Source organism: Myotis davidii, unplaced genomic scaffold (assembly GCF_000327345.1).
Source record: "Myotis davidii unplaced genomic scaffold, ASM32734v1 scaffold430, whole genome shotgun sequence".
NCBI classification, from domain to species: Eukaryota; Metazoa; Chordata; class Mammalia; order Chiroptera; family Vespertilionidae; genus Myotis; species Myotis davidii.
This window is the reverse complement of record NW_006285247.1, coordinates 1,091,600-1,119,531: the sequence shown is the minus strand read 5'-3', so window position 1 is coordinate 1,119,531 and position 27,932 is coordinate 1,091,600. Positions and strand designations below refer to the sequence as shown.

The following is a 27,932-nucleotide window of genomic DNA, read 5'->3' as shown; positions in this document are numbered from 1 at the left end:
CCTGCTTCAGAAAGAAAGAAGCTACTAAATGAGTCTAAGTGTGATGACTGTTACAGAGTTGGTCATGATGCTCTTTTTGCCAGTTTACATGTGGAAAGGTACACTATCACTATCAACCCACCTTTGCAGCTTCATCACTCCACATGCACCCTATGTGCCAGTTGCAGCGTTCACCATGCCCTAAGAGGCCACATCCATTTTTCCCACTTTTGTGCTTTGCCCCTGCTGTTTCCATGAGAGAGAAACATTGATAGGTTGCCTCATGCATTGATTGATCCCCTTCCTGGGATCAAACCCTCATCCTGGGTATGTGCCTGACTGTGAATCAAACTCACGACTCTTCAGTGTGCAGGATGACGCTCTAACCACTGCTCAACCACTAAGCCCACCTGCCAGGGCTCTGATATCTACTTTTAAAATATATATGTGTATTTAAAAATATTTTTATTGATTGCAAAGAAGAAGGGAGAGGGACAGAGAGATAGAAACATCAATGATGAGAGAGAATCATTGATTGACTACCTCCTGCATGCCCCTTACTACCTAGGCATGAACACTGACCAGGAATTGAATCGTGACCTCCTGGTTCATAATCGATGCTCAACCACTGAGCCACACTGGCTGCACTGATGTCTACTTTTTATCTAAGCTGGGCTATGTCATGGCTAGGCTCATCACTGTACTGCATTTAAAAGGAACACCCAATCTGACATCCAAGAAAGCATAAAAAAGTGGTTTAGATAGTTATTTAAATCACTCACAGAGGTTGTGAGATTTGCATGGTATGACCCTCCTCCCAAGTCCCCAAAACCCCATTGTCCATCATTTTCTCAAAGTCCACTTATCGTGGTGGCTATTCCCCAGTTTTCTGTCTCCCTGCAAACAACCTCATCTGTCTGACTTTTTGCCTCTCAAAACCCACTTTCATTTGTCCTTCCAAGTCAGAGTCTGTAACCAAAAAGATCTCCAGATGATTTACAGGCCCATTTAAGTTCGAGACTCACTGAACTAGATGACTTCTCTAGGTGAAGTACTAGTTTCCTTCCACTGGACAGAGGGGGTGTTCCCGGCTCAGCTGATTCTATTTCTGAACTGCCTTCTGCCTTCCGAAAGGAGAAGTACAAAGCACCTGCCACCAGATGGCGCCAAAGATATTTCATCACCAAAGCTCCCCCAAACACTACCATCTTGATGTCTTTTTTTTTCTTGGGTGTTAAATATCTTTTGTGGTTAGAACCTGCAGGTTGAATAATGGCTTACCTGCAAAATACAGAAGTGGCCTGTTATGGAACGGTGAATTTTCAGTGCTAAAATCCCTTGCTGGATGGGGTTTGGAGAGCATAACATCCAACAACTGTACAGAAAAAGAAACGAGGCCAGAGAGAGGCAGTGGCCTACCCATCTGTCACCCAGTTGGAAGCAAAGCAGGGAAACCTGGGTGCTGCTTCAGTGTCTAGGCAGCTCAGACAGCCTTTCCTGACTCTAAAGGTGAAGGTGGCAGGAGCAGCATTGATGGGGTTTCCCTGCAGGAGAACTGAGGGGTGGGAGGTAGAGGGAGATGAATTTAGGCAGTGGCTATACATGTTCAGTTGTGACTCTGGAAGAGGCAGAGAGCACAAACCTATGGGAAAAATTCAATGACAGGATACCAGGCAATTGTCATTTAATGACCACTCTCACCGTGACCTCAGCTCTATGCGATGTATGTGCTTACCTGCATTTGCTCACTGAGTCTTCACAACAACTCTGTGAAGTTGGTTTTATTTTCCCCCATGTCCCTCTCCAAAGTGGAAAGTGAAGTTCGAAGAAAAGAGCAACTATCAGGAGAGAACTTCTGAATGCTCTCACCACCAAGTCTATAAACCCTCCTCCTCCAAGCCCATATGCCCTGCCATTCCTTGTCTTACAATGGATGAACTGCCCGGCTCCTAGCTAGCGCTGTCTCCAGGTCTGTCTGTTCAGATCCCATCATTTTTGCCCACTCAGGGAATTTGTCTTATAGCTCCCTCCCCTTGTTTCTGCATCCCCTATTCCTCCCTATCTCCTGGATCACCGCCATCAGCATACAAATATGCCACAAAGCTCCATCCTAGAAAAGCCTTCTCTTGACCCTGTAGTTCCCACCCTTACTTCCCTTTATAGCCAAACTCTGCTAATGAGCAGAATTTACTCATTGACTGTTTCCTTTGGTCTCCCTGAAACCCAATCCAATCAAGTGACTTCTCACTACCCTTTGTCAAGTCACCAGCACCTCACCTTACCAAATTGATTTATTACTTTTTTTATAGAGAAAGAGGAAGGGAGATGGAGAGAGATACATCCATGTGAGTGATATATGGATTGACTGCCTCCTGCACACCCTCTACTGGGGGTCTAGCTGAAACCCAGGCATGTGCCCTGACCGGGAATTGAACCGGCAACTTCTTGGTGCACTGGAGGACACCCAACCAACTGAGCCACACTGTCCAGGGCCCATCTTGCCAAATTTAGTGGTCGGGCCGCAGCCCTCCTGGTCCTTGATCTCTCTCTTAGCAGCATTTGACACTGTTGCTCATTTTTCCTTTGGGAAACTCTTGGTATTTGGTTTCTGGAGCCCACACTCATGGTCACCTTTCTGGGCTCTTCCTCGGAGTCCACCCTCTAAAGTGGCAAGTTATCCTAATTACAGACGGAAACTCAAGAGGAAAACAGCAGTTCTTCAAGCCCATATTATAAAGGTTGGCAAATAAAGTTATCTCTGTTATTAACTTCCATTTTGGGGGACGCCTGGGTAACATGTTAGGGATTTAAAAACGGAGAGGAAGGAAGCTGCTTAGCTCGCTGGAGGAAACCCCGGAATAGCCCCGGGGTCCAAGGATGTTTTGGAACTTAGCTTGTGCCATAAATGGCATAGGCAGTAGAAAGCATGCCTGGTTGTTCCTCCTTCATGATGAAAGAAAAACAAATCTGCCTTTTCCGAGGGAGCTTTCCATAACTGCACTTCCTGCAAGCTGGGAACTGGAGGCTGCAGGTTCAGGAAATGCACCAAGGGCAGGCTGAAAACGTGGTTTCTATTCTGCTTTTAGTAGTCACACAAAGTTACAGGAGCTTCCATGCTAAACAACAGATGATTGGAGAAAAGAGAGAGAAGTGGCTGTTTCTCAGATGAGGCCAGGCTGTGAGCAGGACAGGGAATTAAGCTCCCTGGGGTCTGGCCGAGGTGGATTGGGAGGCCTGAGGCCCTGGGGCGGCGACTCCCAGGCCAGGCTGGCTTCCACGAGCCACTGAACTACCACCATTCACGTGTTCATTAGCAACTGAGTGGCAGTGCTGGGGCCTCACTGGGCTCGGCCTTGGGTATGTTGGATGAATGAACAGTTTTGTTCACAGGAAGTTCACAGCATAAAGGTTCAGAAAATTCAAGTTCTCCTTATTGGATATGAAGCAAAGGGCTTCTCCGAAGGCCTCAACCCTATTTCTGTGTCATGAGGGGACTTTTCTGAAGCCCTTGGACTCTCTAGAAGGCGCTTCCTGGCCCATGGAGAGGGTGGGGTTAGGCCTATTCTGCTGCAATTTGGAAGGAACCAGAGGGAATAGTTACCATCTTCTCTGCTTCTTTGGGGATTTAATGGAATCAACAGGTTATGGGGGTGTCTCAGAGGAGCCAGGATCAGATGCAGGAGACTCATGAGAACCTCGGGACTGGGACAGCCTCGGAACACAGGACTAGTTTCACTGTCGGGGAGAGAGAACAGAAAGGTGTGTGTGTGTGTGTGTGTGTGTGTGTGTGTGTGTGTGGCTGTCGCAGACCCCTGACAGCCAGAAATAACTCATAAACAGGACAAACCGGCTGAACAGTCTTCAGAGCTGGGCCATTCCTCCCCTCCCGCCCCTTTCCTACTGTGGCATCTGGGCCCCGCGGTATTGATACTGAGAAGCATTCTGCAAGGTGGGTGACCACTGCCTAATGTCACCTCCTTCCGGCCCTGGGGAAAGGTGGGGGCAGGCTTGGCCCTGGGTGCAGTGTCCAGGGAGTGGTGAGGCTTGAGCCCTTAAGGACAAAGAGAAATGAGCCAAGAGCTGAGGATAGTTCTAGACAGAGGGGCCAGCACATTCAAGTCGCAGAGTTGGCCCTAGCCGGTTTGGTTCAGTGGATAGAGCATTGGCCTGTGGTCTGAAGGGTCCTGGGTTCGATTCCAGTGAAGGGCACATGCCCCGGTTGCAGGCTCGGTCCCAGTAGTGGGAGTGCAGGAGGCAGCTAATCAATGATTCTCATCATTGATGTTTCTCTTTCTCTCTTCCTCTCCCTTCCTCTCTGAAATCAATAACAATAAAAGTATATCAAAGTCGCAGAGTTGGCAGAGAATTCACAGACATGGAATAATTCACTGGGCTGGAAGGTATGTGTGGAAAGGAGAGAGCTGAGGTGGGGCCCTACCTCTCTCCTCTTCAGGACTTCTAGTCCTGTGCTCACAGGGGTCCTCTCCTCACCTCCCCCAAAGCCTCTATCTCAGGTCTCCACCCTTTCCCCTACCCATATGTAAGTGTCAGGGGTCTACTATGCACTAGGGTTCTTAGTGCCAGGTTCCTGCTACACATCACTCCAGGCCTTACAACAACCTGGTGCCACAGACAGGGGGGTGATAGAAATACTTAGTGAACTGGCATGGGCTGCAGCCAACAGCACAAAGCATAGCTTTGCGAAAGCATCTGGGTCATCCTGGCAGAACTGGCTGATGACCAGGTGTGGCTATTAACAGTACATCTATTTTATGTCCATTTTACAGATAAGGAAAAGAAACCTGCACGGATTTAAGCCATTCGGCCAAAGCCACAATGCGGAAAAGTGGGGACTGACCTAGGCCTGTCCCATTCCAATGCCTGACAGGTAAGCTCTATGGCTCACAACGGAAAACTTAACTGTGTGAGGAGGCGACAATGCCTGACATACCACACCGGCCTTGGGGATGAGGCAGGCCTTGGGCAAGGCAGCCCACAGAAGGCTGGTGGGTAGGAGGGTGCTCTGGGGCTGACAAGCCGCTGGGTTTTCTGTCCCCAGCCACATGTCGTGGGCAGCTTATTAGGGAGGCCAGGCGCCCGTGGTTACTGGCCAGCAGTGTCCTGGACCTGGCTCCTTTGGGAGGACAAGCATGGCCATTGCTCCTGCCCTTCCTCCTCCAGGTCTCTCTCCTCCTCAGTGCAGGGAGGCCTCCTGGGTCCCAGCTGAAACAACAAAGTCACCTGTGGCTTTTCCAGAATTCCCGAGGAGGCTGCCAGCGATGAGTCAGGGCCGTCGGCAGCCCTGGGCACCCGGAACCAGCCTGGGGCACAGAAACTTTCCATGGGACGGGGAGGGGGCAGGGGAGCAGGGGCAGCCCTGGGGAGCATCACCCTCCTGCTGGGGCTCCAGAGGCCCCGCCCCTGGTTGGCCCTGTGGGTTGGTGACCCCAGGTGTGTGTGTTACAGCAAGACTGGCTGAGAGACACTTCCAGTCCTGGGCCCGAGCTCCTGTTCAGCACCAGGCCTGGCCCTGCTCTCCTGGGCTCAGTCTGCTGGGACCCCGAGGCCTTTAGTCGCATCTTCCCTTGTTCCACGGAGGACACCAGGTGGGGCTGATGTGCAGAGCAGGCAGGACGGCCCAGTCTCATTGTCATCAGGGTAGCCTGACCCCAGCTGCCGCCCTGTGTGGGGGTCTAGTGGGTTCCGCCACTGGTCCTGCTGGGGTGGCCTGTCCTGTCCCCAGCCACCACATGTGGCATGGTTTTGGTTTCTGATCACCCCCGTGATTGCGCTCTCCCTTTCTCCCAGCCCTCTTCAATTCTGTGACTGCCGGTGTTCCTTTCCTAGTTTTGAGCAAAGCTGTGTAGTCTTACATTTCATTTTTTTCTAACTTTGTATTTGGAGGCACTTCTAGCATGAGCTTAATCTTCTACGCTGCCCCATTAGTCCTGGAGCTCCTCACCAGTCCCCTCACTGCCCACTTGGTGACAAGAGTGCTCATCAAAGGCTTCTGGCCCTGGGCCCCTCACTAACCAGCTGGTGATGTGGGCGAGACCCTTGACCTCTGTAAGCTTCATCTTTGAGTCTGTAAACTCCAGGAGCAAGAGGAGGGAATGGGAAAGGTGAGGTGAGCAGCAGGATGCCGAGAGCAGTGATGCCCACTCTTAATCCTTAGCAAGAAGACTCACTGCACCACCTCATCCACAAATAAGAAGAGGCAGCCTGGTGTCGTGGAGAGAGGGTGGAGAGTTCCGAGTCAGAAATAACTAGGTTCAGTTACTATTATCCAGAAATAACTATGGATGGCTATGTGACCTGGAGAAAAACTCAACCCTTCAACTTCAGTTTCCTCATCAATGACATGAGACAGCAAAGTGGTGGTGGTGGTGGTGGGGGGGGGCGCGTGCAGTTTACAAGGAAGTTATGAGACAGCGTGAATGAAAACCACTTTGTACGCAGCTTGGGTTCTCTGAGAAGCAGATTCTGAGCCACGTGGCATCCATGGGGTGTGTGGGGGGGAGTGCTCATGAGAATGTCGATTTGCATGTGTAGACTTCATTCATTCATTCTTCAAACATGTGTGAAGCATTTTCGATGTGCCAGGCACTGTGCGGGGAGCTGGGAAATGGTTCACGCCTCTCTTGGGGAGACCAACAACCCGATGCAGGCATTTGGGGTACAGTGTGGTAAGGAGACTGGCAGGGGAGCACAGGTGTTTGTGGGAGCATCTGGTGTGCATCCAAACCAGACTGGGGCAGGGTGGGTTGATGTGGGACCTTCCTTGGGATAGGAGACTCTTGAGCTGAGTCTTGAAGGGTGAGTAGTTGTTCATTACTCAGGCAAATGAGATGGCAAACACATCCCAAGCGGAAGAGCAGGACTTTCACATGCAGAGAGAACTGACTGAGAAGGGGGGTGGGAGGATTAAAGTAAGGGTGGGTCAGAGGTCAGAGAGAGAGAGAGATGAGTGGGGGTGGAGAGGGGCACAAGCCTTATCCTTCCAGGGAGGGAGGGAGAGCTTTCTCAGGAAGAGGGTGTCGACAGCCACAGTTTCATCTCTGAGGTGCTCTGGCGTGTGTCGGGGAGGGGATGGGGAGGGCGGGGAGGGATAGGGGCCGAAGCACTGCCGGGTCTGGATGTGTCCCTCTGCCTGTGTTTATGAGGCTGTACTGACACATGGTATGTGTGTCTGCACATCTGGAGTCAGTGCACCAGGTGTGCTGCCCACAAGGCCTTGTTTTCCACTTCCACCCTCTGGCCTTGGCAGCCCAGGGGCTCAGGGGGATGGCTGTCCTACTGCTGACTCAAGGGTGGGTGCCATGGTGGGGGAGCTGGTCAGGGGCTGGTGGCAGGTGTTTCCTCCAGGGCAGGCATGAGTGAATGCTCCCTCCCCCAGCCAGTGCTGCTGGACCCCGATGCCATCCCAGGCCCCTGCATCAGGGCTGGGGCACAGAGTGTGAATGGCTGGGAAGCTGCATGGGTTAGCTTTCCCTTCCTGGGTCTGCCCTCTCTGGGCACCCACTCTTCAGGCACTGAAGTCATATATATTGATCTTAATTATCTAAAATACTAGAGGCCCAGTGCATGGAATTCAGCCCACCCTGCACCCTCTCACAGTCCGGGAGCCCTTGGGGTATGCCTGACTGCCATGGAGGTGGGAGAGGTTCCCGCCACCGCCGCTGTGCTCTCACCAGCCGTGAGCCTGGCTTCTGGCTGAGCAGCACTCTCCCTGTGGGAGCACACTGACGGGTTGTTCTGCCTTTTGGTCAATTTGCATATTAGCCTTTTATTATATAGGATGCTTAACTGTACTCTTGAAATTTGATAACCAATGCAAAAACAACAACAATTGACCGCATTTCTTTAGCCCTTTATGTGGACCACTGGGAAGGAAGAGGCATTTGCTTTTGCAAGTGTGAGATCTGGGAGCAGTATAGCCAGTGTCAATAAACTTGGAATTTAGAGTCAAAATTTCAACTCTCTGCTTACTGGCTATGTAAGTTACTCTCCGTGCCCCCCTTTCTTCAATTATAGGCCAGAGATGATAATGTCTTATAGGAGTAAATGTGTAATATGCTTATTACAATGGTGCCTGATGTATAATACATATTTAGCTCTAATCCCTAGCTGTTATTACCTGGGTTTGAATCCTCTTAGCTCATTTGATGAAAAGCTGTGACATGTTTGAGCCTCATCTGCAAAATGAGGGGTTGGCCCACCTTTTACTCCCAAAGATCAACACCTGTACCCCACCAAAAGCAATAAAAAATAAATACCCCACATGTCATTGAGGCTTTATAAAGTACTAGGAATGGCTCACAAAGCTCCTTACTGGGAACGCCTGGATCGGGAGAGATGATCCCTGAGGGACCACCTCTGCCACTCCAGGTTCACACACTGGCATCTCCACAGAAGCAAGGGCCTTCATATATTTCTGGTCCATAGAACAGGTGGCCAAGTTGACTCTGAACTAGAAGATGCTTCCCATTGGCTTTTGGAGTGCTCTGGGGCCTGGGGCCCCGGGGCCCAATGTCTCTCAGGGGCATCATTCTAAGTAGTATACGTTCCAGCTAAGATACGAGGAGGGATTGTTCTGATTCCCTGACAGAAATACATTTTGTGTTTTGGAAAATCCAAGAGCAAGTTATTGTGGCTGGGGAAGACCATTTTTATGACAGTCGTAAGCGCTGGTACTTTCCCCATTACATTAGCTCTTTAAATTTTCACAGTAATCTTCCAAGGCAGTTATTATCCCCATTGACCAGATGACGAAACTGTGGCTCAGAGACTCGATCTGCCCAAGTTCAAGTAGCTAGGAAATGACAGTGTTGCTTAGTATTTATCTCAGCTATTAAGTTATATAACTTTTACTTTCCTCTGAAGTAGTGATCATCTCCATTTTATAGATGAGGCAGCTGAGGCTTAGCAAACTTAAGAGCTTGTTTGAGGTCACAGAGCTAAGAATTAGCCATGTGGGAGTTGAAAGCAAGTCTAATGCTCTTTCTCCAACAGTGGTTGGCAGCAAACCAGCTACCAGGTGCCCCCTCTTTGGCATCCAGGGGAGCCTTGTGAGAAGGCATTCATCCTCGGGGGCTTCGTCGGGCGGGGTGGAGACCTACCTTGGATGTCATCGTTGAACATGCAGTACTTATGGCGGTACTTGTTGAGCAGGCGGAAGGCGTTGGCATTGGCAAAATCTTCAAACTGGATGAGGCAATTTATGCCAAACCTGTGGGGAGGGAGAGGAGAGAACTCGTGACTGCCTTCCGAGGCTGATCCCTAGCATTTCCCAGCCTGCACTGGGTGTGGGAAGGCTCCAGTGTGGCATGGCTCATTCACTGGGGTCTTTGCCACCCAACTGGCTCCTGGACTCCCAGCTCTGCCTGCCCCATTATGGATGAGATGGGGAAGGGGAAGAGTAAGGGCCCTGGGCTTGGTGGTCAGTAGAGCCCACATTACTGTCTCTAATGAGGGCTTGGTGGTCAGTAGAGCCCACATCACTGTCTCTAATGGTGGCTCCCATGGGCCATGGATGGCAGACCCATGTGGGCAGAAGGGCTGAGATGGGGCCTGCTCTCTCTGTGGCCTGTGGTCTGTGGCCATCTGGAATTCAAGCAGAAATCCCATTCTAAACTCAAGTGCATGCAGAGAGCCCGGCTTCTCCAGCACCAGGGCCTGGGGAGCCTCTGTGGCCTCCTCATGTTCCCTGGGTGCATCCCAAGGCCTCAGGTTCCTCCACCAGAGACTCTTCTGGGTCCGGCACTGTTCCTGGAGAAGATGCAAGGGAGGTGGGGAAAGGCCACTGCATTAAGCCCCTGTCTTCTGCTCACTCCCCGATGAGGGTGTTCTCCATCTTGAAGGTACAGAAGACTCCATCTAAAATGCAGGTCACCAAGCCCACCTTCCAGGGATTCTGGGGAGGGGCTCAGGAACCTGCATTTTATTGTGATATACAAATCCCTGTGAAACCATTGGCTCAGTCCAGCTGACACACCCATCACCTCACACAGTTACCCCCTTTTTTTGAATGGTGGGAACATTTAAGATCTCCTCTCTTAGCAAGCTTCAAGTATCCAATACATATTAATTATTAACTGTGGTCCACACACTGTACAGGAATCTGAATTTCAGCAAGCACCCTGATGGTTCTGATCTGACAGTGCAGAGAGCTCCGAGAAACGCTGCCTTGGTGGGTGAAGACACGCCCGCAAAGTCACCTGAGATGCCTTATTTATAATCTATGCCAGAACCACCTCCTAGATTCTGGGGTCAGGCTAAAGTTTGTGTCCTTTTAAAAATGACTAGACCCATAACCTACTTTTGCTGTTGACATTGTCTGTGAGAAAGGTGAGAGCTAAGATTTCTCTTCTTTGACAGTGGGTTCCCTCAGACTGGGCTTTCTGCACGCACCTCCCCCTGACTCATTCTTGACCTTTGACCCTGGTTTTGGTAGTTTTGTTGTATTGTGTCTCTTATTGGAGTCTTTCTGGAAGCAAGAGTGATATGACTTACTTAAAATCACTCAGTTCATGGACCAAACAGATAAAAAGACTACATCTCATGGGTCAATTTGTGATGAATAGTATCTGAGGTCATGTTCATTGAGAAAAAAATTCCCCGATTGATCAGCAAGCCGTGTCGGGAGGCAGGTGATAGAAGTGTTCTGCCATCCACAGCCAGGTGTGGCCTAGAGGCTCGGGACCAGCTGGGACAGAAGGATTTATGACCTTGCTGAAAAGATGGGTGGGGCGCACACTTCTGTGTGGGCTTCCTGTGCTATGGGGGACATCTGTCTCTGATGAGGCTGGTGGCTATGAGGGGTTGAGTAGCACAGAAATGGCCCATAAAACATTTTTTTGCAACCTCATACTTTTGTGCATGACACCCTGTATAGTAGAAATGAAAATATTGCTCCTACAATGAGCCTTCCAGAACCTTAGTGATTTAGGGCTGTTGGTGGGGGATCAGGAGGCAGGTTCATGTTACAGAAGCAGAAACAGAGGGGCAGCAACCTGCCGCAGTCCAGGGCTAAGAGCTCTGGGCCGAGGTTAAGAGGCTTGTGGACTAGACCTGGCTGTGCCACATACAACTGAGTGATCTTGCACAAGTCATGTCACTTTTCTATTCTGCCTCAGTTTCCCCATCTGTCAATGGGCACAATAATATCTGCCTGGACAACTTCTGTGGGCTGTTTTGAGGACTAAAAGCTGAAGGTGGCTTTTATTTTTTTAGAAAGAGTGGAAGGGAGGGGGAGAGACAGTGAGAGAAAGAAACATCAATGTGAGAGAGGCACATCGATCGGTTGCATCCGGCACACACCCCTACCAGGGACGGGGATTGAGCCGAGGTACATGGCCTTGACTGGAATCGAACCCAAGACCTGAAGGTGGCTTTAAATTATAAAGTGCTAAACACATGTGTCATCCTGACCACAATTCTTATTCACAGTCGCATAGCAAGGGCTGATGGGGGAAGGAGTTGGGGCTCACTGTGTCTCCTGACCCACCTCCAGCTCTCTTCTTGTAGGATGCAGAGAGAGGATACATAAGACTACTTGTGCACAAATATAGTGCTATGCTTGCCAAGCCAAAATTTACTGTGAATTTTTGTTGAGGGTGTGAATTTCAAGTATTTGTGTCGGGAGGGGGAACAGAATGTCTTTGGTTGCTGGTGACATTTTGCTATATATAATCCTCACAAGAATCCCAGTGTAACTCCACAATTGGCCTGGAGCTAAATGCTGAAAAGGTCAGACAGCAAAAGAATGTGATACATGGTCTCCTTTCTCCCTCTCTGTCTCTCTCTTACACACACACACACACACACAATTGACCTTTAAATAGCACCACTTGGAGGTAAAAATAAGGCGAGAGTTATAAATAAGCGCTTTTGTTCAGTGCACTGTTATTACTCTTTCATGTTACATTCAGTTTTACATAAGAGAACCTCTCAGGGAGCAATATGCTGAGATATTGAGTAAACCTTCATTAATTCAGGATGCTTTAACCCTAACTCGGGACTGCACAAAAGGCTATGTGAATCGCCCATCCAATAACCTAGATGGCATTCCTAGACCTGCTTGGACTTCACAACCCTATTCATCTCGGACACCCCTCCCCATGGCTGCTCCCTGACCTTTCCTCACCAGAAACCAGTCCTGCTCTAGCATCTCACACTGCCCATCTCAGTCTCTGAACTCAGCCTCTCTTTCCACCTCCTTCTCTTCCACTACACCTGTTCTGTGTCTCCATGGAGACCTTTGGCCCTTCACCAATGTCCCCCACCCTCTTGCTCCCTCCTTTAAGGCTTTTCATTAGGCCAGACCACTCACTAGTCTGAATCAAGGGTGGTTGTTTCAATTGCACTCTTAGCATCATCCAGCTGTCCACGTGTACATCTGTCCATCCATCCATCCATCCATCCATCCATCCATGCATCCAAAAGCATCTATTGATGCTTTAGGAAAGGGTATACATAAAGAAGCTGGTAAAAATTTAGTGTTGTGAGTTTGCCTGCCAACTTGTGAAACTAACTAAAAGCCAATTAAGACCAGAAACACAATTTCAAAGTGAAAATGTAAATGGCTTCGGTGAAAAAAACCCACAAAACTTTTCTCAATTCATCCATGGACATCCAAATACAGGTAATGAGCTTTCAGCATAACGCCAATTTAAATGTTAATTATAATGGACTTACATGGACTCATTAACTTGTCACTACTGACAACAATAGTAACAAAAATAGCTAAACTTCCCTGAGTGTTGATTACCTGGGGGGCATCTCCCTGAACTCTTTGCATGTTATCTCAGTTAACCCTCACGTGACCTTATGAAGTAGCCATGATTTCGATTTCAGAGGAGTCCTGAGCTGTTGCCCAGGGGTTACTGATTCCATTGCAGTTGGAAAGTGGTGGGGCTGGAATCTGAAGCTGGCTCTAGCCCAGTGTAGAACTCACCTTAGTTTAGTTTTAACCCTTTGAGTGCCAACCAATATCCTAGGAACTATGCTAAAATTGCCAAGGCATTTTTGCTGATTTTACAGCAGTTTAGGGAAAAAAATTATGAACTGCAAGTAAATGAAGTTACATATTCAAAAACTTAAGGAAACCTTTACTACACTGACATAGTTAGCAATATCATCATCACTAATAAAAGCAGACTTAGAACTGGACGCCATTTCGAAGCTTTGATAGTGCTCCTGGCATTTTTGGCGAAAGACAGGAGGAGCGCGATCGTGCTCCCCGACATTCTAGGGGTTAATGGCGCTGTAAGTCTGTAAAAGATAAGGAAGTGCCATGTGATGAAGAAAACACTGTCCTGGGAGAGAGGACCACTGCGTCTTCCCGCTGTCCCTGACATAAGCGCTGAGTCCCCTCTCTCTGGGTCTTAGTTTCCTGCTCTGAGAGTGTTGGTGGAGCAGCGTGGGCTGCTTCGGACAGGGTTGGAGTAGATATACTAGGAGCTTCACGCAGACATTTCTACAAGTCCAAAGTAAGGATTGCTGATGATCCCCAGTAAGAGCAACACGTGACAGGGAAAGCCTGCGTCAGTACTGTCATTACTGTAGAGTCCTTTCTGAGCTGAGACTCACCAGACCGGCTGGGTGCCCTGGCCCAGCCAAGGCAGCAGCTGCAGTGGCAGGAGCCCCTCGGAAGGGACCCTGTGTAGGCCCCTCCTCAGGGCTCTGGCAGTTTCCCGATTTTAGCGTTGGCAGCTACTGCTGACATCCTTGCTGGCCCAAGGCCAAAGGAGGCTCCTGCTTATCTGTCCCCTTCTGCACTTTTGAACTCTTCACTCTGAGCCTGGCGGGGGCTCAGGAACATCTGATGTGTCTGCAGGGGAGGATTCCTGCGACAGAGAAAGAGGCACCTCCCAGCCACACACTGAGCTGACCGGATTTCTCCACCCTGGGGACTCGGCTGGGAAATGGCCTTGGCGCTGCCAGGGAAAGCAGTCCGAGGCCAGGGCTCACTTAGAGACTCCAGGCTGTCGCGTGGGGGGATGTTTTCCCCCAGCACCGCGCCTGGGAGCCCTGGTGAGCTGTGTGTGACACTGTGACAGGCCTCCTGGGCACCTGCCACCTGGGTGAGGAGACTCTGAGGTGGCTGCCCCGTCCTTCCTCCCAGCCAGCCAACCGGAGGCTGCGTGAGGGATGGGTGAGAGCAAAGCATTCCAGAGGCTGCCTAGCTGGTTTCTCTTTCCATAGGTCAGGACCTGCCATTCTTTCCAACACCTGGGCCCGACCTCTTTCAGGCCTGGACAAACACAAGGGACCTGGGAGGAGCGTGTGTCCAAACAGAATGACTAAAAAGTACCACTCGGATTTCCATGGGAGCCCACTCTGTCCCCCCAACGAAAAACATGCACCCACGACTCCCAGGGCAGAGAGCTCAGTGAGATCAGTCGTCACCCGATGCAACGCGATGGCATTTATTTATGTTTTCCTTCCAGGAACTGGAGCTGACAGAATCATGCAGCTCTGGTCTTTGTTTCTATTTTACATAGTCCCATTAAACACAAGTCTCTTTTCAGCGGTTCTCAACCTGTGGGTCGCGACCCCTTTGGGGGTCGAACGACCCTTTCACAGGGGTCGCCTAAGACCATCCTGCATACCAGATATTTACATTACGATTCATAACAGTAGCAGCATTACAGTTATGAAGTAGCAACGAAAATAAGTTTATGGATGGGTCACAACATGAGGAACTGTATTTAAAGGGCCAGAAGGTTGAGAACCACTGCTCTAGATGCTCTCAGAAAGCGTTTTCGTGGCTAACTCCATTAGGGAAACTCTGAATGTTACATACAGTATATGCAATGCATATTAAAGGCTCTGAAAAGTCCTGCATTAAGAAACCAGTTAACCCAGCATTTTCTAAGCTTATTTGACCAGAGACCGTACCTTCTGCATCCTACCTCCCCACCTGTGCTGGAGTGAACTTGGAGAGACACGACCCTCTGCAGGAAGGACTTTGCCAGGTGGGGTGGGGTGGATCTAGGGCAAGGCCACCTCTCCCAGGGAACACTGCAATCACTGCTCTGGCCAGGATCTTGTAATAACTGATCTCACCTCCTTCAGGTTTATTCCCCTCCCCCAATCCATCCTCCCTGTCTTTCTAAACACAAACCTGTGCAGGCCACTTAATTCCTCACAGTCCTTACACGGCTCTCACTTCCTCTCGGATTATGCCCAAACTCCTCAAGTGGTGTTCACTTTGGCTCCAACCTCAATGCCCACCCCCTGCCCGTGCCTTCCAACGTCCTTGGCTTATGCTGCTGCTTCCCCACTACTGTGGGCCCTTGCACAGCTCCACGGTTTCCTCAAGTGCCTCGAAGGCCTCCTTTCACCAGGCCAACTCCTCCTCCAACTGTAAGTCCAAGCTGAAGTGTCACCTCTTCTAGGAAGGTTTCTCTGATCCATCACTCTCTCTACCCTCAGGGTAGCAGCAATTCTCTCCTCTGGGCTGCCATGCTACTCTGGACCCATCTCTATAATCACACATATCACACTACATCACAATTATTTATGACATTTCTGTTTTAAGTATTAAAGAAATGTATACGGCAGGGGATCCTCTTTGTATCGGTAACTATCTTAGGCACGACATAAAACATCAATGCAGCAAGCATTCCTAAGTGTCCACTGTGAATGAGGGACTGTCTTACTGGCGGGATTACAAAGGCAAACACAAGAATCTCACAGTCTGATAGGGGCACAAGAAAATGCAAAAGCAGCTGCAGCATACTGTGGCAAGGGTCATAACAAGGTATGTGCTAGGTGTGGGGAGGCCTCAAAGGCAGCAGGCAGGTCTGCTGCAGGGGGAGGCAGTGAGGGCTTCACAGCCCAGGAGACCCAGATGCAGCTTGAAAAGAGCAGAAGCTCCTGGGCAGACTGTGTGCGGCATGGGGAGGGAAGGAGGCGGTGTGTGTGTGTGTGTGTGTGTGTGTGTGTGTGTGTGTGTCTGTGTCTAGGGGGGAACGGTGAGGAGAAGGGCATCTCAGGCAGAGGGAACAGCAAATGCATGTGGAATTAGACCAGGGGGCCTTCCTGGAGCTGCAAGAAAATCAATAGAGTCAGGGCTTGGGAGAGGAGTGTGAAGAAGGGGAAGGAAGTGGGGAGAGATGAGGCTGGTGGAGCCTGGGGCCACCCTGTGTAAAGAGCCTAGAGCAGCGGTTCTCAACCTGTGGTCCTCGACCCCTTTGGGGGTCGAACGACCCTTTCACAGGGGTCACCTAAGACCATCAGAAAACACATATATAATTACATATTGTTTTTGTAATTAATCACTATGCTTTAATTATGTTCAATTTGTAACAATGAAATTGGGGGTCACCACAACATGAGAAACTATATGAAAGGGCCGCGGCATTAGGAAGGTTGAGAACCTCTGGCCTAGATAGTCTGGAGGGCAATGGGGCCCCCCTGAGCGGCTTTAGGCAGGAACGTGGCATGTGTTTTAGGAGGTTCATTCGGGCAGCAGAGTGGCTGATGGGATGGACAGTGGGCAGGACATGCTGGAGACAAGAAGGCGTGTGTGCCACCCCAGTGAGCGATCATGAAATCTGGTATGAGGCAATGGGCACAGAGTGGGAGAAGTGGGGCTAGGAAAGATGTGAGGGAGGAATGGCAGCGTGTGGAGAGCTTTGGGCTCCAGAGGGTCTGGCTCCCTCACTTACTAAATGAACCCACATTTCAGTTTTCTCTGATAAGAGAATAGGAGAATAATACCTTGTGAGAATAAAATGTGATGCTGTCTATAAAAGCCTGGCACACCATAGGCGCTGAGTCCACGGGATCAATGGTTATTAAGGGCAGGCTTTCATAATGGCCAGTGATGTGGAAGATGGAGGAGGAGGAGGAGGAAGAGGAGGAGGAGGAGGAGGAGGAGGGATGGTGTGTCCACTGCTCAGTGAGCTTGAGGATGGGAAAGGAGAGGCAAGCTTCCTTGGTAAGACAGGTTTGGCGTGTGCTGAGCCTGAGGAGCCGAGATGTCCGAGGGATGTGCTCATGAGCAGCAGACTCCACGGGGCTCAGCAGAAAGGAATGGGGAGCTCAGGGCACTGGGAGCCGCCCGCCATGGGCCTGAATGAGGGTCTCAGGCTGCGCATGTGCAGCGAGCTGGGAGCAGGGCCAAGGACAGAACCCTGGGGAGCAGGGAGCAGGGCCAAGGACAGAACCCTGGGGAGCAGGGAGTAGGGCCAAGGACAGAACACCTGCGTCCAAAGAGCAGAGGGGGCAGAGGAAGGGAGTCCAGCAAGGGAAAGCGAGCAGGACTGGCCAGGTGGAAGGTGGGCGGGCAGGGCAGGCGTGTCAGGTGGTGCTGAGATGTCCTGAGAAACAGGGATCTCGAGGTGTCTAAGGGCGTTGGCATTTAGAAGTGGAGTGGTGGGGAGGGAGTTACTCTGCAGGGGCTTAAAGGGTGAATGGAAGGGGAGGAAATGCCACTGAATTTCAAGAAGCTTTGCTATGAAGTAGAGGGAGGGTGACAGCCACTGGGGGATGTGGGACTGAAGGATGGATTGATTCATTTTTGAGATGGGAAGCGTGCATATGAGATAATGGAGCCCGTATGGATAGAGATGAGTAAGGATGGGATGAGCCTAAGGAGATGGGGGGAGGTGGGAGCCAGTGTCCAGTTAGAATGTGAAGAAGATATGGTCCCTCTCGCTAGGACCTCCCAGGCTGGTGGAGGGAAGGAAGTGGAGCCCTCAGGCCCCAGCTCTACCACGGACAAGTATGAGGGAGGGAGTCAGACTGCTGGGGGCGGGGCTTGGAGATGATTCAGAGGGGTGACAGGGAAACCATGGATTCGAGACAGTGGGAATACTGAGACCGAAAAAGATAACGTCAAGTGGAATGAAGTATAATCATAGCTTCAAAAAGTTGATGGACTGCTCTGTTTATTGGCCTGGGAAACAGCAGAGCCAACAGGTGGGCGTCAGAAGGACACACATTCCGGTGCCACATGAGGCAGGGATTTCAGACACTGGATGGGAAGGGGCTGCCAGGCCCTGGAAGTGATGCTGTGGTCCCCAAGGCTCCACTTGGCAAAGAAGTGGAGGAAGGGATTCCTGCAGGAGGTGGGGAGTGAGGGTGGGCCCTTGAGGCCCTTCCTTCCCAGGCCCCTCACTGGGAGATTCCCCTGTGAGCACAGCGCCTGCAGACAGACTGGCGGGCTCCTGTGACTGGCATTCTGGCGCAATGGGGAAAACTCCCATCACGTAATAAGATATTGACAGGAAGCAGCAACTTCTAAGCAAAAGCCCCAGAATAATGTGGCCATTCCTCAGTCACTGTTCTAACTCAATCCCCGGCCAGACAGAAACCACTTCAGGAACAATTTGGATTTCCTCCTCAATCTCCCTGTTTGTCTGAGTTCCTGAGCAAGCACGCAAATGGCGCCAGAAATCCCAGTGCTGGGAAGAGGATGGTGGCTGACATGCTGACCCCTGACCTCTCAAAGGTCAGAGGCCAGTGCTGAGTTTTTCCTCTAGGACACAGCAAACTCACTCCTCAACTTTGTGCTCATAAAGCCTGTGCATGTTTCCCAGCCACCAGCCCACCAGCTGGTTTGGGAGCGTCAGCATTTGACATGTCACGAGGCCCCTGGTGTCTTCCGTGAAGCTTCTCTGATTAGCTTGGTCCATTCTGATCTCTCTATTCAGCTGGACTACCCTAGCATTTGCATCATACAGTCTGTCATACAGTCATGCCTCAACCTCCCCCCAGAGTCTAACCTGCCCCTCGCTCACAGAATGGGCTAAATCCCACCTTGAATGATGACAGCGAGTCTAGGGGTGGAAGACAATAAAGTCGGAAAACCCAGTCTGTGTTTGTGGGCTTTTGGGACCAAAGTGAGCCCAAGTCACGATGGAGAAGAAAGGGGAAGAGTGAGTCAGGTTGGGTGACAGACTAGATCAAAGCAGGCAGGAGGCATGTCTTGGAGGGCAGGGTGTGTCTCACTCACCACCGGTGGCAGGACACCTGAAGAAGGAGCTTTACCGGGCCCCTTTCCTGCCCTCTGGGCAAATCAGCTTCAGACATCCACGTTAGAACACCAAGCAGACAGGCTGCCCTATGCCCAGGCCCTACCCTTGCCTGGCTCCCTAGATATTGAACATAGGAATATAGGAATGAATGAATGAATGAATGAATGAATGAATGAATGGCAGAGAATAGTCCCACCAGAGGAGAGCCTGGTGGTGCACATCCCGTAGGACTTCACCCCTTGGAGCTGCACTCTCTTTTCCAGAGGCCACAATGCCAAGCATCTTTGTTTCACTACCACTTGGGCCATTTCCTTTACCCTCAAGGATTCAAGCTATTACAGATGGGCCACTGTGGGGAGGGCCGGGTGGAGGAGCAGGCAGCAGAGGGCCCGTGGTAAACAACCTCAGAATCTGGAGCCAGATGGGTTTCTGGTGAGTCTCAATCTTCCAATCTCTAGCTGGGTGATTTTGGACAAGTTGCTTAGCCTTTCTGAGCCTCAATGCTTGATCTCTGAGGGTTGCTGTGATAATTAAATACAAAGCACCCAGCACGGAGTAGGGGCTCTGTAAAAGTGAGTTGCTAGCTCTTTCCTGGGCAGACGACCATGACTTTTAAACCCAACCAAATGCCCCAGTCCCTCTGACCACCTTCCACCCTCACCAGCCTTGATCAATACCACAGGAAGAGCAGTTAACTAGGTGAATGTTCCATCTACACAGAGCCAGCAGTAAATCGTTGAGCATGTCTCTTTTTCCCCTGGTCGATTGTAAGCTCTTGGAGAACAAAGTCTGTTTCTGACTTATCCCTATGTTCAGCAAATATCTATCCATTGGATGAATGAATGGATGATGAATACAAGAAGAAATTGATAACTCGATGCTGCCTTGAACCATTTCCTGTGTTCATATCACCATTTCAGGGAGAATCGAATTCTTTAGGCCAGATCTTTTCTTTTTACTGGACACACTCTGGTTGTACAGAGAAAGCACAGGATAAAAACAGATAAAGGTTCCATGAATTTTGTGAAGGAGAGCAAACAACTGGACAGGTTCCCTTAATTCCCCAGTGCTTTTCTCATCTGACGGCGGGGAAATAATTTTCTCTGTCTCAGTTTCCTTACCTCTAAAGTGAGGGAGTTGGATCAAACGAACAGGGGTTTCTTGCTTAGGTATTTTAAAACTGTGACATCTGAGTCCTAGGGAGGACCAGGTGGGGAATGAGGTAAGATGCAGATTGACTGACAGAAGATATTCCTGAAGTTCAAAAATACTGACCAGTGACCGTGTCTGCTGAGAAGGACTCAGAATGTGAACACTCCCTTGAAATTTACAATCAAGGCTTACAGTAAAATTTTGAAACTTTCTTTGTAGTCTGGATGCTATAGGTTGGGGGTTTTCCTTTGTTTATATCATTTTAAATGCAACAGAAGAAGCTTGGAGCCAAAGAGCCTCTCAGCTACACCCCCTCACCCTCCTGGGAGTGGGTTCTACAGGGAGGGGTGGGTGTGTTGTAGTTTGTGGAGAGGCCTGCAGGGGGTGCCTCACTCTGGTGAATGGAGGGTCAAGGGGACCCCTGACCTTGGTGATTAAGAAGGAAGAACCATGCCTGGCTGGTGTGGCTCAGTGGTTGAGCATTGACCTCTGAACTGGGAGGTTATGGTTTGAATCCCCATCAGGGCACATGCCCAGGTTTCAGACTCAATCCCCAGGAGGGGGCGTGCAAGAGGCAGCTCATCAATGATTCTCTCTCATCACTGATGTTTCTATCCCTCTTTCGCTCTCCCTTCCTCTCTGAAATCAACACAAATATATATTTTTTTAAAAAGGAGGAAACAGGAGTGCCAGCCAACTGACCAAGATGCTGGCGACTTTTTCCACCACAAAAAAGAAATTATAATTATGTGACATGATAGAGGTGTTGGCTAATGTTACGGTGGTACTCATATGGCAATATGTTAATGTATCAAATTAACATGTGTATACCGTAAACTTACACAAAGTCATATGTCTATTATATCTTAAAAACACAAAATAAAAAAGAAGATGCTTTCCTCACTGCCAGTAGTTAGAGTTTTAAAAACAGGAGCTGATGGCTGGTCCCTCCAGAGCCCCTTTGATGGAGAAGCAGGGTGGGGCACTGAGCCTGCCCTAAAGCAAACTGGAGAGAGAAAACAGGAGTGTGCTGAGTAGGACAGTTTCCACAGACCTTCTCACTGATCTTCCTTGTATCAAGAAGGGGTCTAGAATATGTTGAACTTTGCGTTCATGTTAAAAGAGCAGAAAGAGAGAGTAAAAAGAGTGGTTTCTGGAGTTAGACCTCCTGGGCTCACAGCTTGGCTCCATCATTTGCTACAGGTGTGACCTTGGACAAGTTCCCTAATCTCTCTGTACCTCAGTTTCCTCATCTATAAAGTGTTCATTCATTCATTCATTGTTTGTGGAGAATCCACATTGCACTAGGCATTTTTCTGGGTGCTTGAGATGAAACAGCAGTGAATAGTAGACAAAGATCCCTTTCTGGAACTTCTATTTTGTGAGATAGAACAATTATTGCATCTACTTAATAGGATTATTGTGTTAAATGAGTCCATGCCTGTGAGTTGCTTTGTTGTCTGTAAGACCTCAGGTCAGCTCAGCACTCAATTCACCAAAGAGTGAAGGGTGAAATGATTGCTTATTTTTTAATTATTATTTTTTTTTAATGCAAGGCACAATTGTCTTTAGTAAAGAATTGCTGCTTAAGTCATGATAAAAAAATCCATTATTTTTTTAAATTACAAAAGAAATGCCAGCTCACCAACAATCATACAGTATAGAAATGAATGGCTTGGCAAACAAAACCCCCTGACAATCTCACGCCTCAACTGTAATCACTGTGAACAGTCGTGTGTATTTCTTTCTTTACATAACTTATCTTGATGGAATCATTTGTTTTCAGGAATTTTTTTCTAGTTACCCAACTTTATTAAAAACCAATGTGGTTGCCCTAGCCGGTTTGGCTCAGTGGATAGAGCATCAGCCTGTGGACTGAAGGGTCCCAGGTTCGTTTCCGGCCAAGGGCACATGCCCGGGTTGTGGGCTCGATCCCCAGTAGGGGGCGTTCAGGAGGCAGCCGATCAATGATTCTCTCTCATCATTGATGTTTCTCTCTCTCTCTTCTTCTCCCTCCTTCTCTGAAGTCAATAAAGAAATATATTTTTAAAAAACCCCAATGTGGTTAAGCCTACTAAAATGAATGCCGAATAAGATGAGACTGCATATGTGCGTGTTTCAATGTGCAGGATACGGAGAAAGCGAGAAACGGAGGAAATGAGAGTGACTATATCAGGCCCTGGACTGTCGGGCATGGAGTGATCATGCTGGGATGTAGGAATTCCAGTCTTACCCAACCTCTCCTCCCCTCAAGTCATGCTGTTGCGTCAACAGCAGCTCAGAAGGCTCTTTCTTAGGGAAACATCTTGGTGTCCCAGTTCCTTTCTGGATAATCAGGAGCAGGAACGGAGGGTGTCCCGGAAACACCTGCAGGCGGGAATTCGGGAGGTTTTGGGTTTTCTGAGGGTGTCTTGCCCTCCCACTCCTGCACCCTGCTGGGTCTCCATGCCCATGCCTCACTTCAGAAGTTTCAGTTGGTTCTTTTTTAAAGTCTGCCTGACATTTTCTTTCCACAGTGTTGGGTACCTTCCTTATGACTTACTTCCTAGAAAAACATCTCTTTCACACATTGAAGTATAGCTGCTTTGTAATCTTTCTCAGAGTATTTCTTTTTCTTGGGGTCCTAATTGTTCTATTAGCTGTGTATCTACTTTTCCCACCGTGTGAACTGTTTCCGTGAATCATGGCTTTATTTTCCTTGGAGCATTGTTTTTCCCCTCCAGGAATTGCACACAGCATGGGTGTGGGGGCGCCCCCATGGGGGAATTATGCTTTTCCTTCTGCCTGGTTCTTCAGCCATCGCCCTAGGAGGGGACAATAGTTCATACTCATTTCTTAACTTGGGATTTTTTGCACCAGGTGTGTATGGTAAATGTGGACTTAAAATTTACATGTGGTGAAGGTTTGGTTTTAGTTTTGTCCAAGAAACATTTCCCTCCACAAGTTCCTAGTCGTTTCCCTATGTTGGGGAGCAGAGCCTATTTCTTCTTCAGGGGAGGGCAACCGTTTGAAGCTCCAAGATTTCCGCAAGAACCTCAATCCTAATGTCCTGCCTTGTAGAGGCCTGAACACTAGACCCGCTGCCAGGACCCTGATACAGAAAGCAAGAGAAAAACAATAACATGTTTCTCAAGCAGTTTCAGTCTATTATGGCAGGTGGGAAAGACTTCATTTGTAGTCCCCTCGACGCACCTCTGTAAATGCCTGGCGCTCACGGAAGCTTGGTTTACCAACCCCTGGGTTATATGGCTGGAGCCCTTTCTACTTTTGAGCTCTGATAATGAGGGCCAGTCTCCTAGCGTCTTCTGCATACTCCTTGCCTTTCCTGTGTTCTTGCTTTTCTCACGGTGTATCATCTGTATGGAATGTGTTTTTTTCTCCTGTTGCTTATTCAGATTCGAGCCTAAATTATGTGAGTACTCTGACTTGCAATTGTCCATAGCGCATGGGTACGAAAACGGTGGGGAGCCACAGTCTCTTTGTGCTCTACTCTCTCTCCCTAGCCAAACTCGCCATTGCCTTCACCCTAAATATCATCTATGCTGGCAAATCCCAACTATATATTTCCATCCTAGAACTCGTCTTGAGCTGCTGACTTATGTAGAGACTCAGAGGCTATGAAAGCTTAGAGGTCAGTTCTCAGCTCCACTAGATACATAACAACATCTTGAAATGAAAAGCTTGAGGGCGGGACTGTTTATTTCTTCGTGGATTGCTGACTATGCCTGGCACAGGGTCTTGTATACAACAGATGCTTGGTAATGTCCATATTGATTTTTTAAAATATTTTTTTTAGAGAGAGGAAAGATGAGAGAAAGAGATAGAAACATTGATGGGAGAGAAACCCTGCTAGGAATTGAATCAGCAACCTCTTGCTGATTGAACAATGTTCAATCCACTGACCCACATCAGCTGAGCTCATTTTGATTTAAAAAAATTGACAGTAATATGTCTTTGTTATGGATTAAACAAGCTTTTGAAATAGCTATTTGTAATCTTTAAAACAATGCACTGAAAATAAGTCTTAATTTCAGAGTTTTATTATATTGCATTAAAGGAATGGCAGGATGGTTATACAATGCTCTCTCTCATTTAGTTCTTAAGTACTTGCAAGTTCTTAAGAAAGCCTTTACCACCAGATAATAAAAATAAACGTAACAAGCAATTGCTTAATAAGTAATATCTTACATATTACAGCACATTTAAAATAGCTTTAAATGTATTCTTCATAAGTAATTCAGCATATGTGTTTTTTTAATCATGTTCACTTATGCTTAAGAATTAAAGCAATTATATTACTCTGATGGAAATATGGGAAATCTCTCCTTCATGCAAAATACAGGGATATATTCAAGTTGAAGGGAAAAAATCCTACTCTTCTCCCACATGATCACAGCACAGTAGAGATAATTTACCCAGAGGTAGAAAGATGAAGAGACTCAAAAAGAAGAAATTTTCCTGGAGTTAAAAAGCAGATGACTTAAAAAAAGAAGTCAGTTTTTAAAAAACTATCATTTCCCTTCTTCTTTATCACTTTTATCTCAGCAGCTTAGCTGAGTTTGGGGTGCTAGAGAGAAAGGGGGTGGTTTCCTTTCTGGTCTACTGAAAGGCTGAAGCTGCTGCTGACATCAAATTTCAGTCCAACCCAGGCTGAGTATCAGACAGGCCTGAGCTGTAGGTGCACACCCAACAGACCATGACCATCCATTCTACTGTAAGTAACAGAAATGAACAATGTAAGTGGGAACCATGGGGGGAAACTTGTCCCTCAGGTGCAGTGCTCCAGGTCCCACCACAGAGCAGAGAAAGAGCAGGAAGAATGGGACAACTAGTCTTTGCCACAGAAACATCAAGCATTGTCTCAGCTGTGAGCAGGACACTCACAGTTACCCACTGCTGCGGTTCACAGCTTTACATGGAGACGCCCCTGCCCTGGTGGGTCCTCCCCAGTGGCCAAACTCCAGGATAGTAACTGAACCATACTGACTCTTGGTTGTTGTTGTTAATCCTCACCCAAGGATATTTCTTCCATTGTTTTTTTAGAGAGAGTGGAAAGGAGGGAGGGAGGGTGTGTGTGGGGGAGAGAGAGAGAGAAACATTGATGTGAGAGAGACACATAGATTGGTTGCCTCCTGCACATACCCCAACTGGGGCCAGGGAGTGGAAGGGAGGGGGAGAGACACAGAGAAAGAAACATTGATGTGAGAGGGACACATCGATTAGCTGCCTCCCACACCCACCCTGACTGGGGCCAGGGATCAAACCTGCAACCCAGATACATGCCCTTGAACATGGATAGAAACTGAGACCCTTTGGTTCGAGGCCTGACACTCTAAACCAGTGGTTCTCAACCTTCTGGCCCTTTAAATACAGTTCCTCATGTTGTGACCAACCATAAAATTATTGTCGTTGCTACTTCATAACTGTAATGTTGCTACTGTTATGAATCGTAATGTAAATACCTGATGTGTAGGATGGTCTTAGTCCCCCCCCCCCCCCCCCCGCCCAAATCTTATAAAACATCCGCAAGAAGAGGAGCTTTTTATTAGTAGGATGTTTGGAAAGAGGCAAGGATGTTGAAGGTAGGAGTCAATGTTTCCTAAGGTTCTTTCTTAAAATACATTGTGTTTGGCTTTGGGGCTGCTGACTCACACAAGGCCGGGCATTCCATCTTGGGGCTACTATATTCCCCAGAGTGCCTGGAGAGACCAGCTCCTTCCCCACCTACAGTATCCACAAACATCTGCGTTAGCTTATTGGAGACTCAAAACAACCCACTGTCAAGGACACATTCTTCTTGGCTGACTCATGACTCTCCCCAAGGCTTGACCTCTGGACTGCTTGTGTGTCTGTGAGACCATAAGCTGACTTTAATGATAATTTGAAGGGCCTCTTACATCCTAATTTATGTAACCTTCTCACACGAATAACAAGGCTTCCCTGTGGGGAATCATGGAATGACTAGTTACTCATTAGATAAGCAGTGATCCCTGGAAACAGGAAGCAGAAGAGAGGCTCTCACAGCCATGCCATTCCCTTCTCTTGTCATCCACAGGAACTCAGCATTGTAGAAAGCAGTATGGCCTCGGAGTCAGCAGACCCAGGTTCAATATGCTGCCCTGCCAGATGCTGTGTGACCTGATACAGTTCCTTGGCCTCTCAGGGCCTTGGTTTCCTATTCTATAAAGTGGCAATAATAATACCTACCCTGCCAGCCAGGGACCTTAAGCAGTCCTAATAGAATGCTGGGGTGGGAAGGCATCTTAAAGAGTATCTGAAGCTTAAATTTCCTCATATAAGAGCAACTATTCTTGAACTCTTTCTGGGACAGGGAACTCATTCTCACAGAAGGCCCAGTGCTTTGAGCTGAAAACTGCATCCTTTGGCATTTTACCAATTGGTCTTTCTCCATGTGAGGATACAGAAACAAGTCCAGTCCCCTTCTGGAAGAACAGCTTTCAGATATCTGGAGGAAGTACCATGCTGTTGATATAGACAGAGCAATCCCTAAGTCTTCTCTCACCAGGCTAAGCCTTTAACTTCCTTCACCATCAGGCTTGCTGTTCTCCAAAGACACTTTAGGGAATTTATGATCCTCAAAGTATCTTGTCCAGAACCAAATGTGGTATTCAGGATGGTCTGAAAGGGGTGGGGGGTGGGGGGGAATTAAGTGGATGTTCACCTACCTTGTTCTAGATGCTATGCCTCTATTGATAGATGTAGCTGACGGTTAAATTAGCTGCTTTGGTGGCCACATCTCATTAGTAGCACTTCCCCCATAATCCCAGCTTCAAATACCCAATGCTCTGATTACTGTATCCTTTCTATCCAGCTCATTCCATCTAGTACCCTGCCGGGGCTGACCAGCAGGCCCTGAGCGGCTGATGAATAATGACTCTGACATATGTTTCTGTGAAAGAGAGGCCTAAGGGACTGCCTGGCTAGAGAAACAAAACAGCCTCATTTACCTGTCTTAGGTCTTTATTATAACAACTAGAGGCCCAATGCATGATATTCATGCACTGGTAGGGTCCCTAGTGGCTGCTTGCTGCTGGTCAGGTACTCCCTCCCTTCCCTAGGCTGGCCCCACCCTGATTGAACTTCTGGATGAACTCCCGGTGGATGGGACAATTTGCATACTAGGCTTTTATTATATAGGCTAGCTTGATCTAAAATTAACTATTAGATATTATCAGCAGGGTAAGCATTCTTGAGAAGACATATGCGACTGCAGTGTCCTTTAAGCAAGGACGTCTAAAGACTAAGCATAAAGATTCCAGTAAACACCTGGGGACTCAGACTTGTTTGGAAAAGTCAAGGCAGGGGCAGTTGCCTTCAGCCAATTCCCCTGGAGGTTCAGACCTTTTGGAATTTCCTCCTTACAGGCTTTCCAACAAAGGCCCATGCTTCCCAACAGTACCCAAGTCAATAGTTCTTTGGCCTCACCAGGACTTCCCATCCATTGACCATAGTGTTGTCCCTGACCTTTCCCCTCCACCGTGTCCTCATGTCCCTTCTTACCCAGTCTAGACTGCTGGGAGCCGGTCCATCCTTGCTGTTTCAAGGGACCTGGCATATATGGCATACTGTTCTTAATATGTTTGCTCACCTTCTTGGCACTATGTGTTTTAACCAAGGTCACCTCTCCGAGAAAGGTTGTTTCCCTAGGTAGGGATTTTCCCCTGAAGTTAGGGAGGGAATAAAACCCCTTCACTAAGTGCCAGGCGGGTAATTAATCTCTTTAACTATGAACAATCATGCTTAAGCTACATAATCTTTACTCCCTGGAATGGAGATAAGAAGTCCTACACT

General features: G+C 48.6%; 1 protein-coding gene across 2 annotated transcripts in view; it reads right to left on the bottom strand.

Moving 5' to 3' along the window:
• Window positions 1-27,932, bottom strand: part of ME3 (malic enzyme 3, NADP(+)-dependent, mitochondrial) — a 181,708-nt gene that overhangs the window by 17,102 nt on the left and 136,674 nt on the right. For both annotated transcript variants that reach the window (XM_006755871.2, XM_006755872.2), the window contains exon 7: window positions 9,099-9,208. In XM_006755871.2, the coding sequence (XP_006755934.1) occupies window positions 9,099-9,208 (110 nt within the window). The remainder of the gene's footprint in view (window positions 1-9,098; window positions 9,209-27,932) is intronic.